The sequence below is a fragment of the Ascaphus truei genome, chromosome 4 (genome assembly GCF_040206685.1).
Source record: "Ascaphus truei isolate aAscTru1 chromosome 4, aAscTru1.hap1, whole genome shotgun sequence".
Lineage (NCBI taxonomy): Eukaryota > Metazoa > Chordata > Amphibia > Anura > Ascaphidae > Ascaphus > Ascaphus truei.
The window spans coordinates 30,355,973-30,376,482 of record NC_134486.1 but is presented as its reverse complement, the minus strand read 5'-3'; the positions used below and the strand labels follow the sequence as shown (position 1 = coordinate 30,376,482).

General features: G+C 46.6%; 1 protein-coding gene across 1 annotated transcript in view; it reads left to right on the top strand.

The window, feature by feature from the left end:
* The window catches only part of EPHX1 (epoxide hydrolase 1), an 80,719-nt gene that overhangs the window by 10,435 nt on the left and 49,774 nt on the right, over positions 1-20,510 (top strand). Inside the window, exon 2 of the mRNA XM_075595497.1 lies at positions 17,018-17,205. Coding sequence (XP_075451612.1) covers positions 17,023-17,205 — 183 coding nt within the window. The 5' untranslated portion in view covers positions 17,018-17,022. The remainder of the gene's footprint in view (positions 1-17,017; positions 17,206-20,510) is intronic.

Genomic DNA, 20,510 nt, shown 5'->3' with positions numbered 1-20,510 from the left:
ATCCGAATAACAGCAGGAGACGATCCACTAGAGCTACACCCTCCAGACCATCCACCCTGATGATTGCTGTGTGGTAATCTCGTGTATTGTTGCACGTAAATGCGAATGTTCTATATCTCTGATGTACGCAGAATACTCACCTTTTGATTACTAAAATATTTACTTTGATGTACTTCACCATTTGCGTTTTGCGCTTTTTTTCTTGTTGTTTATCTCTTAGTTTGTGGGAGTGCCGAGCCACTCTTTAATTATAGCAGCATACGCCAACACCAACAGTTTTGTATGGTTTATATGTTTTTATCCCTTCCACAGTAGGACTGTGCCTTTATATAGGATCACATTTTGTTGAATTAACATTAATGTATAAGGATTAGTTTATATGGTTCACTATTAGACACTGTCTTCTACACGGTTAAGTTGTCTTTTGGGTTGCGCACTTTTTTTCTATATATCAGGGCATCTGTAACTGCCGTAACCCCCCCCCCCCCCCACACCCGAGAATCTGGCCCCCAGTTTGCGCACCCCTGCTTTAAACCATTTACCGGTGTCATTTTGCTTCGTTATGAATGACTCTGTCCCCCTTGAAGTAAAGATTTGACTTTGAACGCTGTGAAATAAATGTCCTCCTTGGCTTTGGCTGTTCCGGTTCTAATATACAACTTTAGTAGCAGAGCGAGGGAAACCTGGAATGTCACCGCAGATAAGAACTACTTGGCGCAGACCGTGACTGCCCATTTTCCTATACTCTGTTAAACCTCAGACCCTATTCGATCCTTTGCTTTCTTTTGTATTTAGGAGAACCTTGTGTGTACCCCAAGCATATGGGAATTCCCTTACTCCAGTCCTCGTCTCCTGCGTTCTACCCAGAACTGTCTCCTTTCCACGCCTTTCACCTCGATCGATCCCTCTCTCGCCTTAAACCTTTTCCCCTCGCTGCCCCTTTACCTGTGGAACTCCCTCACACTCTGTAGACGTTAACCACCCTCTCCCCACCTTCGAGACAAACTTGAAAGCCCTCCTCTTGCATGAAGCATTCCAATAGCCGGGACTCATGGCTACTGACCCACTGTCCCACTGTCACTCCTACCAACCATGGTGGCAAAGCCCTGCCATCTACTGAATTTACAACCTCACCTGCTGTCTCAGTAACTCTCCCAACATACCACTTGGATTGTAAGCTCTCCGGGACAGGGATTTCCTTTCCTATTGTCTGACATTGTTGCGCTTATTGTATTATAATTTCCCTTGCTATATTGTCTTTGTAAAGTGCTGAGTACACTGTGAGCGTAATATAAATAAAGATATATATATACCTGAATACGAGGTCACCAACAGGTCAGGTTTTCAGGATATCCCTGCTTCAGCACAGGTGGCTCAATCCATTATGACTGAGCCACCTGTGATGAAGCAGGGATATCTTGAAGACCTGCTGGTGGCCCTTGAAGACTGTCGTTGGCCACCCCTGCCTTACTCTTAGTCCTTACCACGTCTGTTGCGAGGCTATGCCACGTGTGCCACCCTTTCCGGGAAGAAGTACTTCCTCGCCTGTCCCCCTTAGCCTGCCCCCCTCCAGCTTCAGGGAACGGTCTCGGTCTGGCACTCCTCTTTCTTTGGAATATGCTTCCCTCCTGTGCTTTGCTGAATCCGTTTTATCCTCCGAGCGTTCCGTATTAATGTTCTGTAGTCTCCTGATAACTCTTATGCCGTTATCCATTGTCCGGCAATAAAAGGAAAAGCGATTTTGCAAGAATTGGTTTGCAATGTGCTTCTCTGGTACCAAGGGGTTAAAGTACATGAGTACTTTTTGTCTAACCTGCCTTTTTATGCTTCCTCCTCCTGTGTTTTTCTTACCCTCCTTGTTCATGCTCCAATACTCCAGAGACTTGTGTATTTATTTATTCGTTAATGTTCTTGTTTCTGCTCCAAGGAAAATCAGAGTAACTGCCCAGTATATCAGTACATAAACATGTACGAGTGTCCAAATTCCCTATGTCTTTCTCAACAACTTTGGGGAGTGAAACATCCATTACTAGCATTTCAGAAATACCAAAAACTACATCCAACAATTGTTACCTTCATATAACAACTATATTGTTTTCTCAAGCCTGTGTAATCGATGGTCAGATTTCTCTCTACATCCCCCCCCGACCCCCACCCCACATTGCTGAGATTGCTGATGGATTGCACTGCTGGCATAGACTGGGTTAATTACACCAGATGACCAGGAGAATGAAGAGCCTGGTTCACTGTTAGACCACGTTGCTCATGTAACCCCTCTACTTTTAGCTCTTCGACTTACAACTATCACTGAGGCTGTGGCCCGAGTCCCTTGTTACTTACTGGGCCACACGTGGCCTACGTTCAGACGACAGGAATAACACAAACACAGTATGGGTAATTCACTTGGTTTACTATACACTTATCAAACTCGGGCACCTGGTGATCCTCACTACACACTGTACACAAATACAACCCCCAAATAGCATTGCACGGGTGTGAGTAGGTGTCAGTGGTGTAGTAGCCACCCAATCCTGGGCATGTTGTTGACTTATGATGGTGCCGGCACACAGGGGGAGCTCATGTTGTACTGAACCTGTAGCAGACCTGTGCTTGAAAAAGATGCTTCAGTACCACTGTGTTTTAATAGCCGTTGAGGGTCCCCTCCAGTGGCGCTTGATCTCTCTTCCACTCTGGAACTGCAGCTCTCCGCTCCTGTCACCACGTGCTCTCTGTGCAGACCTCGAATGAACCTGCTGTCCTCAGGTCCGCGCAGATCTAATCTAACATGGCTGCCTCTCCCTTTTTATAAAGGCTCTTCTCCCTCATAGTCCCTCCTCTTCCACAGCTGTTATTATTGGCTGCTTCTCATGTCCTTCACAGTCACGTTGGAGAGGAACCTGCTAGGGGGCAGCGTGATTAGTGTGTGAGCTCACACACACACAGGGGGTTACACTCGCCTTTCATTAACTCAATAGTGGAGCTGGTTTCTGCATTTAAAAAATAAATGAAAAAATTATAACTTTTTTTTTTATTTAGCTTTTTAGGGTAAAGGAAAAGAAAGGGAGATACACAGGTAAAAAAAAATGCATGTTGTACAGTTAAACTCAAAATATTATTGCGAGACTGAAGTATTAAAAGGTGAGCGGGGAAGGGAGAAGACCTTTTAATGAAAGTGGTGGGGAATGGAGACATTTGTCAATAATGGACCTGTTACAGCATTATACTCCACATACTTGTGAATACAGATGCCACTTTAGATCAATGAAGAACGTACATTCAAAGCCGGGTGTCCCTGGGTTTTAATCCAAAGTTCCCAAGTTTGCTTAAATGTATGTACCCCATCATTGAGAGAAGCCGTGAGCGTTTCCATGCTCAGGATGTACCAAATACGTCACCCCACGTCTAAAATGAAAGGTTTTCTTTGACTCCGAGGTGCGGAGATGGTGCATCTAGTCGCTGAAAGGATGTGGCTAACTTGTGATGTTTCCCAGGGAGATTAGAAGGGGGCTTGTTGAGAAGGGATTGACGGTGATTTGGAGGGGTGGAAAGACCTATCACATCGGATAGCGGCTCGACTGTTTGCTTCCATAATGAGTCTACTAGAGGTCATTCCAACCAAGTACATAGCACTTGGGAAGCCGCATCCCCTGAAGCACAATATGGACGTATGTTTATCCATTTTGACACAGACAGGATGGCTAGAGGCACCAACGATTCTGTTTCTGCATTTTTAAGTAGATTTTTCTAAAGAAGAAAAGGTACAAACCAGTGTACTTCCCATCATGGGACCGTTCAGAGGATGTGGGCCATGGCTCATAGCTTCAATTCCTCTTGAATGTTTTGTTTTCCCCATAATATTTATTTATTTATTTAAACATATGCACCAATTATGAATTTTATTTTACACTTGAGCTTGGCAGTAGATTTATGTTCAGTGGTATTGTTACTGATTTCCAGGGAGTTGAACACATTCAAAATCACTGTGCACTCTATCTGTTGGTCTTATCTTGTGCTGTGGTACGGTTCCGATGAGGTGGCTTATCAATGGCATGTCCAACTGTTATGTGCATGACACTCAAATGACCTGGAATAGCAGTATAACGTGTTTTGTGAGGATTCTCAATCGTAAAACTACCTGTTCTGCAGAGAGTATAATCAGTCATACTGCACCTATAAGTAATCATTTAAACCTGTTTTGTAACTTCAGGTCATCTTTAAAAAAAAAAAGAAGCTCTTTGTGATCCTTTGTACATATCCTCCTACAGATGTGGTACAATACAAGTTCCCCCTGGGCGTCCCTTGGAGCGGGTGGACCGTGGCCCAAGTGTGCCTGTGATCACGGCCCAGCACAGGCGGAATGTCCCAGATAGATTAATGCAGTGCGGGTTCTCTGCTTGTGAATGGGAATCCCGCTGTGTTAAACGGGCCGCCACCAGTCTGTAAGAGCTGAGCAGAGAGAAGCTGTCCCCCTCTCTGTCTCGCCGCACAGCTCTTGCAGGCGATCGCGGTGTGTTTATTATAATTTTTTTAGTACATAGGATTGAAGTAGGGGGTCTCTGGAGCTGAATCGCATTAATTTCAGATTACGGGGACCCCCTTGCTTTTCGAGGCACAGGCCTCCGTATCGGGGGCTGGTATCTTCTGCAAGTTTAAATCTCCCACGCTCACGGCCCACGTGACCGGGACATTTAAACTTGCAGGAGATACCGGCCCCCATACTTAGGACTTCATGCAAATGTAGGTCCTCAAACACATTTATTTTTCACAAACGCGTCTGCACTGGGTCTGTTCAATGGGGACACACATTGCCTGTCTATTGGCTTCTTGTCATGATGTGTCAGATCAAACACCTCCCCACAGTTAAATTGCTATAGTAGTTGTGTGTCCTTTAGCAGTCAGGAGAGGAAATAGCCGCTGTGGAAGAGATCTGAAAGACGGGCCTGGGCATTTGAGGCCAGGCATGTAAGTGCCTGTCAAATTTCTGATACCAGGTTAGGAGTGTAGAATCCGAAGCAGGAGAGCTTCATCTGCCAAATCTCTTCATAATGTCATATTCAATCTTGTTTCTGGAGGCTCAAGCTTCACCAATCCTGAACGAGTGACCAGAAAAGGGATTTGGATCTTAACAGAGAAGACCTGTTTTGTGTAAAGCAGGGGTACTCCAGTCCTCAAGACCCTCCCCCCACACCCCAACAGGTCAGTTTTAAAAGATATCCCAGCTTCAGCACAGGTGGTTCCAGTCTTTGACTGAGCCACTGATTGAGCCGTCTGTGCTGAAGCTGGGATAGCCTATCACCTGACCTGTTTGGGGGTGGGGAGATGTCTTGAGGACAGGAGTTGAGCGCAACTAGTGTAAAGGATACAAATACTTTGGTCATCAGATGATGTTGATCAATGGGAAGGACTGTTCTGTTGTTGATGAAGTTCAGCACCTTGACTGGACACCATTCCTTGTATGTTGGGTAGTAGGAGATGAAGACTCCTTTTTTGTAGACTGTTGTTTTTACTTGAAATTGGTAGTAATCTTGTACCTTGATGAGATCTAATTTAGTAAGGCAGGAGCATAAGATAATAACGATTGTGAATTCACCACGAATGAAAAATAAAAAAAACGGACGAATTGCTTCCGTAATGATTAAGTTGGTCGCAGGCTTGAATGGGCAAGTGTCCAGATGGTTACGAAGTTGAATCATTGAAGGCTTTCTAATAGGAAGGTTGAATTTAAACTGGTCAAACAGATTGGATTCCTTTTAAAGGTTGCTTGAAGGAAGGTTGGTTGGGATGTATAATGGCAAGGTGATGCTGAATATCTGAGAGGTATTGTGAGTTGATTGGAGGAACGTGAAGCAGTAAGTAGTAAAGGTCAAGATGACTTCCATAAAATATGGATGAGGTACATGTTAGATTAGGGATATGATGTTCCTGGATTTGTCCCCTGGTGTACAACATTTCTTCCTGGTGTTAGCAGCAAAACAATGCTGGATATATTGATGAGCTTGAGTGGTAAATTACATTTGTGCATAATTTGGGGCGGTGAAGGATGTTTTTGGGGTAAAAGCAAAAGAATGCCTGCAATTGAAAACAGGAAAGGGCATTCGCTTTATTATTGGCATTTATTGCCAGGGATGAATGTATAGTTTTTGAAATTAGTGATATTAATGTTGACCTATCTTTATATGAACAGCATAACTGTTGGGGAGGCAGATTGCCTTATTTATTTTCGGAAGCGACTTTGTTGTCCGTACAGACTTTAATTGTTTGAGTTCTGAGATATGCCCCAAGTGAAGGTTGTGGCGATGATGGGTAAGATATTACAAACGACAGTGGGTGCCCAGTGCTACATCCAAATGACAAAACACACAGGGTAATAATAATTACAAGAAATAATGCTTCAGTACTAATAATAATGCTAATACTAATACAATATGTTTTTTTAGTTAGATATTTTGGCCAAAACATCATAAGCCTGCACACCAAATTGTCAAGGTAAACCATAATAAGTGCAAGTCCTACACTACACTGCATTCTATTCCCTATACCTCTGTATGAGGGGGAAGAACCCTAATAGATTCCTTACCTGCAGCAAAATGAGAAGATATGCCCCAAGTGAAGGTTGTGGCGATGATGGGTAAGATATTAAACAGACGACAGAGAAGCCCAATGCTACATCCAACATGACAAAAATACACAGTAAAATACTTTATATATTCTCTTGAAAAAGGGTCATTTACTTTAACCCTTTGGCCAAAGCATTTGTAAGCTTGCGAGCCACGACAAGGTAGACCCTGTTCGCAAGTCCTAACACTACCAGATAAAATACCTCTATTATGATTAAAATTCTCATTTACCTCTTTTAGGAGGGAGAAAGACCACAGTGGATCTATATCCAGTAGAATGAAAGGACCTACTAACTTGGGAAGTGGGGATAGGTGGGCTAATAGAGATATATTAGTATTTTATCTGGTAGTGTTAGGACTTGAGAACAGGGTCTGCCTTGTCGTGGCTCGCAAGCTTACAACGCTTTGGCCAAAGGGTTAAACTAAATGACCCTTTTTCAAGAGAATATATAAGTATTTTACTGTGTATTTTTGTCATGTTGGATGTAGCATTGGGCTTCTCTGTCGTCTGTTGTATACATATGCCACGCTCAATAGCACTCCTATTTGACACATATACATATATATATTTTGTGGGGGCTCAGGGGTTCCCAAAAAGAGCTTGCTGGGGTTTTGTGATTTGTTAAGATATTAAACAATCAGAAGTTTTTGTGGAAATTTTGAAGTGAGCGATGATACAAAGCCATTTTTCAGATATCCAGACATGTTGGAAAGTGGTGGCATAGCCAAACATGGGTGATACATCCATGATGACTTTGGAGCTGGAAGTTGAATACTTGAACACCAAGTGACCATTCTGATCTTTGAGAAAACATGGATAGGTCAGGTTTGGTTGGAGCATCGATGTAGATAAGCTGAATGGAATCGGAGGTGGAAGGAGATTGAGACCAGGTCTCTGTAACCTGCGATCATGACTGGAACGGAAGAGGACGACTTTTTGTTCCATGCCCACTATCAGGTGGTAGATCTGGGTCATGTGATCGCTACATAGGGTTTTGTGAATTCTCTGAAAGTTAATCCTTTGGATGTTTGCAAATATTGTACCCGGAAGGTGAGGACATCATTCCTTAATCTCATCCCTTGCTTTCATTATAATGTTAGTATTTGTTTCTTATTTAGTGATGGTGCAGAGTGCTGTCAAATAAGATTTGACAGGCCCAAGTCAGTTCAGGAAATGTCAATTAGTTCCTCATGGAAATGCTGTATGACAGGGCTCTTCAACTGGTGGACTTTCAGGTCAAACACGGCCTGTGAAGGGTTCTGATGTGGCCCCTGAACTCTCTGCTCCTACTAATTTCATATTGGTTAGTACAGATAACTGCAGTTTTTCACACTGAAACTCATGTGTAAGTTAATGCAGGGGGCGCGCAAACTTTTTTTTTGCTGCGCCCCTTCCCTTTGCCTGCTCTTTTCAGTTCTGTGCCCCCCTCCTTACCTCGCGCAGCATCATTTGACGTGTGTGACGTCACGTCACATGACCCTGCGGCATCATTTGATGCTGTGTTGCCTTGGACACTAGTGACGCCGGCAGAGTCCAGGTAAGTTGTAGAGTTGCAGGGGCTTCACGCGATCCCCCGACATTCAATTTAAATGCCTCTGGGAAGAGAGTGGGGCCTCTGCAAACGCCTTTGCCACCCCCCCCCCCCCTGACAAATCATGCACCCCCCACTTTGCACACCACTGAGTTAATGTGATATAAATACGTATGGTACAGATCTTGGAATATGCTGTAATGTAAAACTTTTTTCAGTCTCTAAAATTACTTTACAACAAGCTTGTGGCCCTTCTACTTTAGTTCTGGATGTGTTCTGATCTGGCCCCTTGGAGAACAGATTGAGATATATGTAGTATGATGATACCAGTGGTCATATATTTGTTCCCTCTAAGGTTTGGAAGGATCTTGGCAGTATACTTGCTCAACCACGGGTCTCCCAGTGATCCGATCGGCACAGCTATTTTCTGAGGAACCCTAGCAGCAGGGTGACCAGGGTGTGGACATTCCAATGTGCAACTGAGCTGACAATTTAATACCCGGAGTGTGGTTTTGTAGTTTAAGATCTGCTTATATTTGTAAGATTATTTTTATTCTTCTTTGTGTGGCTGTAACAAGAGATCCATGATAAGGACACTAAAACCTCCACATTCGAATGTACAGCTCAGATATCAGGCTTTTATGGAAGCATAAGGAAATGTTGAGCACCTATTTAAAATTAACAAAGGATTGGCTTATTCTCTAAGCGGTGACATCGGGGTTTCGCCGATCTTGCATGGAATGCCCCATTGATTAATGGGGCTTCCGTTCCAGTCCTGATCGCAGGTTACAGGTTTGGCGAGATCGCCAAAACCTTCATCTCTGAGTTTAGAGACCAAGACTGGATACATCCCCTATGACTGAGAATAATTACAGGGCTTCCTAATTTCCCCTGTGTTTTGGGGCTATTTTGGCAGTGACTGCAAAGGGATTACAGCTTCTGACTGGTAGTGCACGCTATAGTACGTCGTAAACTAGGTGTACAAGAGAAGTGCTGGGAAAATCCACCGTGAAGTAGCCAAGATCAGACGTCTTCCTTTCCCCAGGGGAGGATATACCCGGAAGCTGCTCTCTTTTTGACTTTGGGGAAGTATATTTCATTGTCAATGGATGCATACTGTTTGTAGAACAGTAATCGGTAATGTATGTGAGGAATTTAAAGCAGCTGTCCCAGTTGACTTTAAAAAATATTATTGAAGTGAAACTTCCTTAGTGGCGCCTCATTCGTGATGGGGCAAAAAAGAATTGTGGAGACAGAGATGAAACGGATGTGACGTCAGTGCTGGCAGTTGAGGCCGGGCTGTGTTCTGGCTCAGCCCGACCCCAACACTCACATCACACCCGCTCCACAAATCAGATGCGGCGGCGGAGGCGATAGCCGGCGGCGCCGCTCCTAATCGCTCCCCCCCCCACCCCCGAGCACCACCCCCGAGCACCACCCCCCCCCCCCCACACATCGTGACATATGCAGCGGCGATAGCCGCCGCTCCTAACGGCCGCTGCCATGCCGCGCATGCGCAGTTGTGACGGCGCCGCTGATTCCCCGCCCGTTCCCCGCCCATTGATATGCTGCGCATGCCCGGTAGTCATGGCGACGCTCGAGACGCCATGACTCTCCTCACAGGGACACTGAAGCCCACACTGCTCCCCGGGGCTCTATGCAGGCACTGATCTCCTGCGGCCTCTCCTCCCGGTGCATGCCCCGGCCGAGGCATAGAACTGCTCCTGCTCCGGTAACGGGGGGGGAGGAGGGGGGTGATGAGTGCGCTGCGTCCCCCACGTCCCCCACAGCACCATCAGAAGCCTCCGAGTCGGCTCCAGCTAACGATGACGCGCTTCTCCCTCTCCCCCCGCCGACACTGCCTCCATCTCCTCTGTGCCGCGATCTGGTAGGAATGGGGGGGGGGGGGGGCGGACTGCTGAAAGGGTCTGGGTGCAGGGAAAGGATAAGGGTGCAGGGAAAGGATAAGGGTGCAGGGAAAGGATAAGGGTGCTGGGGGGAGGACAAGTGTGCTGGGGGGAGGACAAGTGTGCTGGGGGGAGGACAAGTGTCCTGGGGAGAGTCAGGAGAGAGGGGGGCAGGACACACACACACATACATACACACTGACACATACACACATACTGACTCACATACACACTGACTCACATACACGCACACACACACATACACACTGACTGACACCCCCACACACTGACCCCCCCCCCCCACACACTGACTGACCCCACCCACTGACTGACCCCCCCCCACACACTGACTGACCCCCCCCCACCCCTCCACACACTGACTGACCCAAACACACTGACTGACCCCCCCACCCCCCCCACACACTGACTGAACACACACACTGACTGACCCACTCACCCCCCCCACACACTGACCCCCCCACCCCCCCCACACACTGACTGACCCACCCCCACACACACTGACTGACCCACCCCCCCCCACACACTGACTGACCCACCCCCCCCTCCCACACACTGACTGACCCCCCCCCCCCACACACACTGACTGACCCACCCACACCCCCCCCCACACACTGACTGACCCCCCCACCCCCCCCACACACTGACTGACCCACCCACACCCCCCACACACACTGACTGACCCACACCCCCCACTGACTGACTGACCCACCCACACCTCCCCGCACACTGACTGACTGACCCACCCACACCTCCCCGCACACTGAATGACTGACTGACCCACCCACACCTCCCCGCACACTGTCTGACTGACCCACCCACACCTCCCCGCACACTGACTGACTGACCCACCCACACCTCCCCACACACTGACTGACTGACCCACCCACACCTCCCCGCACACTGACTGACTCACCCACCCACACCTCCCCGCACACTGACTGACTGACCCACCCACACCTCCCCACACACTGACTGACTGACCCACCCACACCTCCCCGCACACTGACTGACTGACCCACCCACACCTCCCCGCACACTGACTGACTCACCCACACCTCCCCGCACACTGACTGACTCACCCACACCTCCCCGCACACTGACTGACTCACCCACCCACACCTCCCCACACACTGACTGACTGACCCACCCACACCTCCCCGCACACTGACTGACTGACCCACCCACACCTCCCCGCACACTGACTGACTCACCCACACCTCCCCACACACTGACTGACTGACCCACCCCTCCCCGCACACTGACTGACTCACCCACCCCTCCCCGCACACTGACTGACTCACCCACACCCCCCCGCACACTGACTGACACACACACTGACTTACACATACACACTGACACAAATACACATACACACTGACTGACTGACACACACACACACACACACACACACTGACTGACTGACTGACTGACTGACTGACATACACACACACTGACACACATACACACAAGGAATTCACACTTAGTGCAAATAGCTAATACATGGGATGTGTGCCGAGCATGCGCATTCTAAGTCAAATTTATTTGCGTTTTGTAACTGAAATTGTATTTTGATTTTTAATTAAAACATCACCAACACAAATACAATTTCTGTGACAAAAGTCAAAGAAGTTTCACTTACTATGCGCGTGCTCAGCACACACAGCTTTTTTTTAATTTTTGACACCCTTTAATATGTGCACCAATACAATCCACACAATGATAAGTAATTAGCTGAGTTGCCGATCCATCCGTTCTCCTGGGATCGATCGGTGAAGATTCGGCCCGGGGGTTCATTAAATGGCTGTCGGTGCAGCAGAAGAGGACCAAAGATGCAAAGTTCTGTGGGGAAGATCACGTGGGCAGTCACTAGATACAATTGGTGCACTGCTAGAGAGAGGGCAGGGCGCTAAAAGGGTGTGCCAGAGCCTGTTTCAGAAGAGGAAGGGGACGTGACTTGTAAATGGTTGCTATAGAAACAAAAAATGCTTGTTACATTATAAAACATTAAAAATGTTATTCAGAGTTGTTTAAAAAAAATGTTAGAAGTATTTTCTCATAGTACAGAACTGATTTCCACTCTAGCATTATAAATACCTACTATTTGGAAGTCTTAGTACAGACTCCTTACCCTGATGAAGCGTGGCACACACGCGAAACACGTGTCGGCGGTAGAGTAAGAAGTTGCAGGGTTGACATCACGGAGGAAGCTGCAGATCGTCCTAATCCTATCCCCACCATAACGTCTCGTATACCAACCACACTTACACTTTGTGCACGGGGTGGGGGGGGGGGGGGGGTTCGGCTGCCTGGCCCTTGCTTGTCCTTGGAGACTGTCTCATAGCACGCCATTCTGCCTGCATTTTCACCATAGTGGGTATACTATGAGAAGCCGAGAGACTTTGTCTGTTGGTCTCTGGGGACCACATTTGTATGTTTGCAATCTTATTTTCCCTATTGCATTGTGCATGTGGAGTCTTGTGTGATACATATTATAATATACCATTGTGCCGGCATTTTCATCATAGCGAGTATATGTTGAGAAGCCGATAGACCTTGTCTGCTTGTCTCTAGGGAACACGTGTATGTTTGCGATCCTATTTCCCCTAATTGTTTATGAGGAGACTAAAAAAATGGAAAAGCCTTAGTCTAGTGACACACAGACAATCCTTACAACTACAATTGTTTATCAGGTTGACTTCACATTGGGGTCTATATATGAACGCACAGGAAAGGTTGCTTTGATGCACTGCACTGTTTTTTGCCATCATATTCTCTATATCTCTATCCTTATCTCTATAGTAGCTGCATATTCTTGTATCTGGTGCAGATTTCTAAACTGGAAAGTTTTCTGTACATCAGATCTGGGGGATTTTTATTTTTTTTAATGCGGATTGTAGGGAGGAAAAGTGCAGTACGCACAATTTAACATCTCATTATAGTCTGCGACCCATGTAGACTCTCGCTAACGCCTCTTTTTGAACGCTTGCCTAATCGCAAGCCCCTGGGGCACAAATTGGACATTCAGCCATTAGGGGCAAGATGAAAATGGCACACTCTGTGCCAATTTTGCCTGGGTACATCAGCCCCATAATATCTCCCAGAATCCCTTGCTTGTCTTGCCTTCGCTGGTGATTAGCGTAACCAGCCGAGTTAGGGCAGTGACCTCATTAGACCATTAATAAAGCGTCACTTCTATCTACCATGTTGAATCACAGTCAGCATTTCATAGGGACTTTTCTCCCCGTTAGAAAGATCGGGGGAGTTTAGGAGGAATCGACAGGAACGAGAAGGCCTGTCCTTTCCAAGGTACGTGAAATAGGACTAAAGGAGGCTGCGCCCTTTTTGTAAAGGACGTTGTCACTCATTTTAAAGCACTGACTTCATTCTATTGTCACGTCCCTCTGTGCTGGCATCGGGTGTCCAGCTTATTGCCAGGCACTATCATTACCTTTTAGGAAGAGGGGCGTAAAGTGGAAAGGACCCGTCTGCAATTGGGCTGGAAACCTGATAACCCATCAAGAGCGTTACATAGAAATGATTATCCTTTGTTAAAAAAAAAAAAAAAGGACCATGTGGCCCTGCTGTATTAACCTCTTACGCTCACACTGCTGGCAAAATGGGAATAAAACTACCATTTGTTTTTATGCCCAGTGTATTTTATGATTTGGCCGGTGGTTTAGCTCAGGGGTGCGCAAACTTTTTTTGGCGCCGCGTTGCCATGGCAGCGCATCGCCCGACGCGGTCGCAGAGAAGGTAAGGGAGTTACAGAGGCCTCGTGCGCTCCCCGTCATTTCATTTAAATGCTTTGGGGAGAGCACAGGACCTCTGTAACCGTGGTGCCGCCGCCCCGTCCCCTCCCCAAATTCTCGCTCGCCCGTGGTCTAGCTCATGGTATCGCTATATAACCGGCTCTAAATGTGTCGTTCTATTCACCAAAGCCATTTACAATGTATCCGCAGGCTACTTTTAGCAACTTAAAGAACAAATCCTGCACTCCTGCTAATTTGGGGCTAAAACCCACTAGTGCCATTTTTAAATTTTAGAACATGTCTGTGTGACAAACGAGTCATTTGGCTGCATCTTTTGATCAAAACATGATTTAAACCCCCCAACCTCGTCCCGGTAGACTCCGTTTAGCAGGTACCCACACTGACCATGTTTTGAGCAAAAGACGACTCCTTTGTCACACAGACTTGGGTTCTAAATGTAAGCAGGTCACTGGTATATTTTAGCCCAAATTGGTAGGAGTGCAGGATCTGTTCTTTTGTTTTCCATATATGTCCCACAGTGCTCCAAATTGCCACTCCGTAGTCTGAAATAATTTACACAAGTGTGTGTGCAAAATAATTTACACACGCAACAGATGCAGAATTAAATGTCTCGCTAGTTCCGCTGTAATACAGTGGTACCCAGGGAACACGCTCTGTGTCCTGCATAGCACATGGCGTAACCCGTGCGTTACCGCCGTTTCACGAGCGAGCCCCTCGATTTCCCTCTGGTTTCTGTCAATCCCTTTACGTCTCGATCCGCCGCCGATGCAGGGTTTTCTGTACTTGGGATTTTGTTGTTGTTTTGATCTACTTGGCAATTGCCTCCAGACTAGATTTTTGTAATAAGTCTTGGATTTTCCCCAGTCTGCCTATTAAATGCTTCACTGCTGGAGAGGTCTGCGCAGCATTATTTGACTTTGTCCTGTGTACTTATTACGTTGGCAAACATACAGAAACACATTGTTCCAGGAAGTGCAAGTAGGAAGTGCATGCTTTAGACCGGTCAGCAAGTATTTATCTCCATGTTATAATAATAATAATTATAACTTTATGTCATATAGCGCTTTTCTCCCAATGGGGCTAAAAGCGCATCACAATTACAGTATAGCGCAGTACGTAGCACATAGGATTGTTACAGAGACAGACCCTGCCCAGATGAGCTTACAATCTAGGATTTTGGTGCCTGAGGCACAGGGAGATGAAGTGACTTGTCCAAGGTCACAAGGAGCCGACACCGGGAACTAAAGGCAAGGCCCCGCTCCCAGAGTCAGCGCACCTGCGCTGCTGACAGGCGGTGCGCTGAGATACACAGACCGCGATCTGCGGTCTGTAGGGAGCGGGAGCCGGAGCGGGAGGTGGGCGGGAGGTGGGAGGTTTGATCGGGAGGTGGGCGGGAGGTGGGCGGGAGGTGGGCGGTTTGACAGGGAGGGGGGGCGTGGCTTGAGCGGAGGGACCCGCTACTCTCCCCCCCCTCCCTCCACGGACTCAGGCTGGAGCTGGAAGGTAAGTTTAAACACACACACGCAGGCACTCATTCATACACGCGCACACACACACACAGGCAGGCACTCACGCACTCATACACACACACACGCGCGCACACACAGGCAGGCACTCACGCACTCATACACACACACACACACAGACAGAGGCAGGCACTCGGGCACACACACACACAGACAGGCACTCACGCACTCAGACACATACACACACAGACAGGCACGCACTCAGACACACACACAGAGAAAGGCACTCACCTGCTTTCACTCCACACTCCTCCCCGCTCCCCGAAGCCTCTCCTCCTCCCGAAGCCTCCCCTCCCCATTGGCTCACAGCCACACACGTCACGCATCAACGCTAGAAAACACCATTCTCTGGTGTCTCCAGCGGCTGACGCGCTACAGCGTGTAGTCAGCTGTGCCGCCAGTGGGGACCGGGACCGGCTCGCGAGGATTCTCCTGCTGGTGGGGAACTCGCGACCCGCCGCCCGCGCCAACGAGCGCAGCGGGACCGAGGCCTAAACCAGGCTCCCCTGCTTCAAACTCAGTGCCGTTATCAGTCAGGGTCTTTACTCTTTACTGATCTATTGATCCACTCTTGCTAAATGTGCAAAAAGTTTGGGGGGGTTGGGAAGAAAAGAGGGCATAGAAGATGATTGCTTAAACGATGCGAGGTCCCGATGCGGAGTCACATGACCTGCGGCGTCATTTGATACCCCAAAAAGTGGTAAGGGGGGCGCGAGCATCGGGGGGGGGGGACCAAGCAGGGGAGGGTCACAACTCCAATAGTTTGTGCACCCCTGATTTAAAGGACACACTCGCGCTGAAGCTGATGTGCAGTCTGATGGCACTTGAGACGTTAAGCTGAGTCTCTCGTAAGCATTAGTCTGAGGATCCGTAACCGTGCAATCCCATGTGTGATTCCCTTTGTCTGTTTCTCTCAGTCACGCTGCGTTCTCTTTTTCCCCATGTAATGGGATTGCATGATTCCTGATCCTCTAATGCTTGCGAGCCTCGGATTAACCTCTCAAGTGCCACCAGACTGCACACCACCTTCAGAGTGTGTGTCCTCTCAAATGATCAGTCTATTGAAGTAGCAATGTTTTTGCACTAACATACTATACACCTATTATTCATGTTTGTTTTTTTCCATTTCACACTGGACCCTCTTCCTTGATGAACTGCACCAAGAGTGTGTGTGTGTGTGTGTGTATACACACACATATAAAATATATATATACATACATACATACATACATACATACATACATACATACATACATACATACATACATACATACATACACCTCTTTGTGGTGGATTTAGGAAAGTCCGTCCGTTTTCTAGGCAGCAGGAACTATCGCCAATTGTTTGTACGATTCGTCCTATTGGAGAGACTTTATCAATAGACACTTTATACCAAGTCAATTGTATCGTAGTTTGATTTTATTTATATAAATAAATATATATTTGATTTTTTTTATTCATTTAAAAATAATGATTTTTGTATTTCACATTTGCATTTCATATCACAAGGTGACACTAGAAACTTGAGTCAGTCACTCATTGGGTCAGCACTGGTACTGTGCGTTTTATGCTATCCATGGGTAATGTGCATACAAAGTGCCTTGGTCTGGATGCCCTACTGATACTGACCATTATTTATTGCAGGTACAATGCTTCTGGAAGTAGTTTTAGCCCTGGTCATTGGGGCCCTCCTCTACCAATTCTTTTTCAAAAGAAAAGACGAGACCTTACCCGTTGGAGATGGATGGTGGGGTCCGGGAACACGAACAGACAAGGAGGAAGAGGAAGATATCCGTCCCTTCAAGATTGAGACCACGGAGGAAGAGTTAAATGTAAGAGAGCGTTGTTTGAAAAGGGTGAAGTGCAACATGAAAAGGTTGGCAGAATTGTAACACTCCCCCAGGAATAGGACATCGTCATGTTGTGTATCACTGAGAGATGGATACTTCAGTATTGCGACCACAATATTTTACCAAAAGAAAAAAGGATGCATGAAGCACACTGACAAAAAACAAGCAACACAGACAAAAAGAGCAGGACAACGTTTCTCTAACAGCCCCATCAGATCTACTCGGTGTGTGATCCCTTCGTGTAATCCCTGTGGGGATATCTGAGGAAGGGGCTGTTGCTGAAATGTTGTCCTGCTCCTTTTTTTGTATTAATGAGACCTGAGTACAGACAGTCCTCGGTTATCCATCGGAATCCGTTCTGGAAGTAGTGTTGGATAGTGAAACCGCTGTAAAGTGAGTCCCATGTTAATCAGTGGCGGTGAGCGTTGGATAACGCGTTCAGGCGTCGAAAAACGGCCCTCAGGGTTGTGTTGGATATGCCATTCATTATAAAGTGAAACGGTGGACGGCGAGGACTACCTGTAAAGTGACTTTAGCAGTAATTACTTGTTTCTGGTCTGTGTGCTTCATACAGCCTTTGTTCTCTTGGCCATATATGGGTCAATATTTATTTATTTATTTATTTATAAAATATTTTACCAGGAAGTAATACATTGAGAGTTACCTCTCGTTTTCAAGTATGTCCTGGGCACAGAGTAAAACAAATAATACATGGTTACAAATACAGTTACATAAATGAGCAGGGTATACATTATATACAAGACATTGCGTGCACAGTTAAAGAAAATATATATTATGGGCGTATGAAATATGACCCATACATGATTTGATATATGGCAGATTTATCATGTATGTACCAGAATATTTTTTTTATATACTTCTAAAGATTTTTAGTGTGCAGTAATTTTTTCCAATTTCCCAAATATTTTACCTTAGAACAAATAATGATTTAATATAGTGACTGAGTAATTTTGTAATATATAACTCACGTGGTCACCGTTATCCGTTTGTGGCCCCCATTGCTGTGTCTCCTGATTTTTCTAACCCAGGCGCTGTTATTGATTTACTACGTCATGTTAAGACTAACGTGGCATCATCTAAGGGCAATAACATCACGTTAGGCCCCGTTACCTCCCGTAAAGAGCACCACGTTAACGGCAACGGACGTTCGTGATAGTGAGATGCAAGTGAGGCGTTATCATAACCACGCATATCCACGAAAGTCCGTGATCGGAAATAAGGGGACTTGGCACTATGTTAGTTGGGTCATACCGAAATGTGGCGTCACTCGCATCCAGATCCTGTAATAGGGCGACCCAGACAGGATAAACAACACTCCATATCAAAGTTAACAACAATATACAACATGAAATGGGTAAGGGGGGCCTTGCATATAGTTGTTTACTTTGTGGTTTGATTTTAAGTGTTGTTTATCTTGTTTTTCCATATTGTATGGTTATTAATAGTGGTAGTTGTTTCCCCTTCACATTTTTATTTTATTTTTTGTGGCTGTAGTGTCCTTTTTGTGATTTATTAGTTTTTACCTTGTACAGCCCTTTCCTTTGTGGATATTTTTCCTCTAGTCAGTAGATTTTTTTTTTTTCTTTCTTTCCGTGTGCTAGTTATTTCTATACACGCCTAGGGCTTTGATGGTTACTGTTGTACTGTATATACAGGGCTCTGGCCCATGCACACCCTGATAGACGCGTAGGGACAGGCAGGTTAACTCCATCCCATATATCAAGCAAGGGAACCTTCTTGCTTGCTAAAGTGTTTTATTTGAGGCAACAACATACAATTAAAAAGGGGGGAAACGTACTGAGGGAAAACTGGGACATGAGAGCAATGGAGGGGGAGGGGAGCTATGAGGGAAGTGGGCTAAATGCAAGATATAGGGATAGGTAAAATTCAGTAACTTTACCAGGATAGGAGAGATGACTGCTCAAGATGGCTGCTGGTACTAAAAGACAGCATGCTGTTCTGGGCTGATGGGAGATCCTGCAGCGCCGCCCTCGTCCTTCAGCGTCAAATGACGCTGCGATGTCACATGGCGTCACGTTGTCACGGCAGCGGGACATCACACGGTGTTGCAATGCGTTACCATGTGACGTTGCAGCATCATTTCACGCTAAAGGAGGCGCCCGGCATCAGGTATGTGCCTAAGGGTGGCGGCTGTGTAAACCCTGGCTGTGTCGTGCTAGAACTGCTCGTTTTTGTAGGGGAGACTGATCGTGATCTTTGAGGAATAGAAACGGAGGAAGAGAACTCCACTTCCATCCCGTTGGGGATTGGGTGGTTAAGGGGCCGAGGGGTTTACTCTTGACATCAAGTAGCCCCCGCCGCGGGCGCTGAGCCAGCTTTAGGCAGGTGCCGTTACACATGTCCCCGCGCTGATCAAGCAAGCGGTCTAGGGCGTTTGGTCGAGGCCGTTTTGCTGCGACCAATTCGCCTCCGACGTTTATCTGCCACTCATCTCACCGCAGGGACATCTCGTTGCTGGCTGCTTCACTGCCAGGGTAAGGCCCTAATCTTGGCTCTTACCCTTAAAAACCCCATTCCCTGTACCCTACAAACTCCACCATTGTCCCTTTACCCTAAAAACCTTACCTGGCCCCCTTACTCTAAAAACCCCTTACCTAAAAAACCCGTTACCCTAAAAACCTTAGCCCGCTGCCCTTATCCGAATGTTAATTAACTACCATGGGGTCGAAAAGGCGACGGAGAAGAAGTGTCCCGCGGCTGATTAAAGTCTTTGATGAAACGGCCGCGTCCACTTGTCGCATTCCGCACTCCATCTCCTGCCCCTGTGCGCCTCTCTCAGACCCCCCTATGTTCCCAGGTTTAAGATCATCACTGTTTGCAGATCCGGCTCATGTGATTTCTTTGCCTTCTCCCAAAATGATGCAACCCCGAAATCTGTGTTTGGAAGGGAGAACTGTTTTTTGTTCTGCGAGAGCTGATTGGGTCTCAGGAAACTCCCCCCCCCCCCCCCCCACAATATTAACATTTGACACAGTATTAAATGCATTTAATTGCATGGATACAATTCACAATACTAATAAAGAAGTGAGCTCCGAGCTTCCCTGGCATGGAGACGCAGCGCTGTGTGCCAGACTATTGCACCTCCCATATTTCCTCGCTAGATAATTGGAGGGGAAAAACTCAAATATAATGACCAAACTATAAAATAAATATCTCCAACAATTTAATATAAATATGCATATAAAAGGGGGGTTCAACTCCAGTCCTCAAGCCAAAAACGTAAATTTTTTAGGCTATCCCAGCTT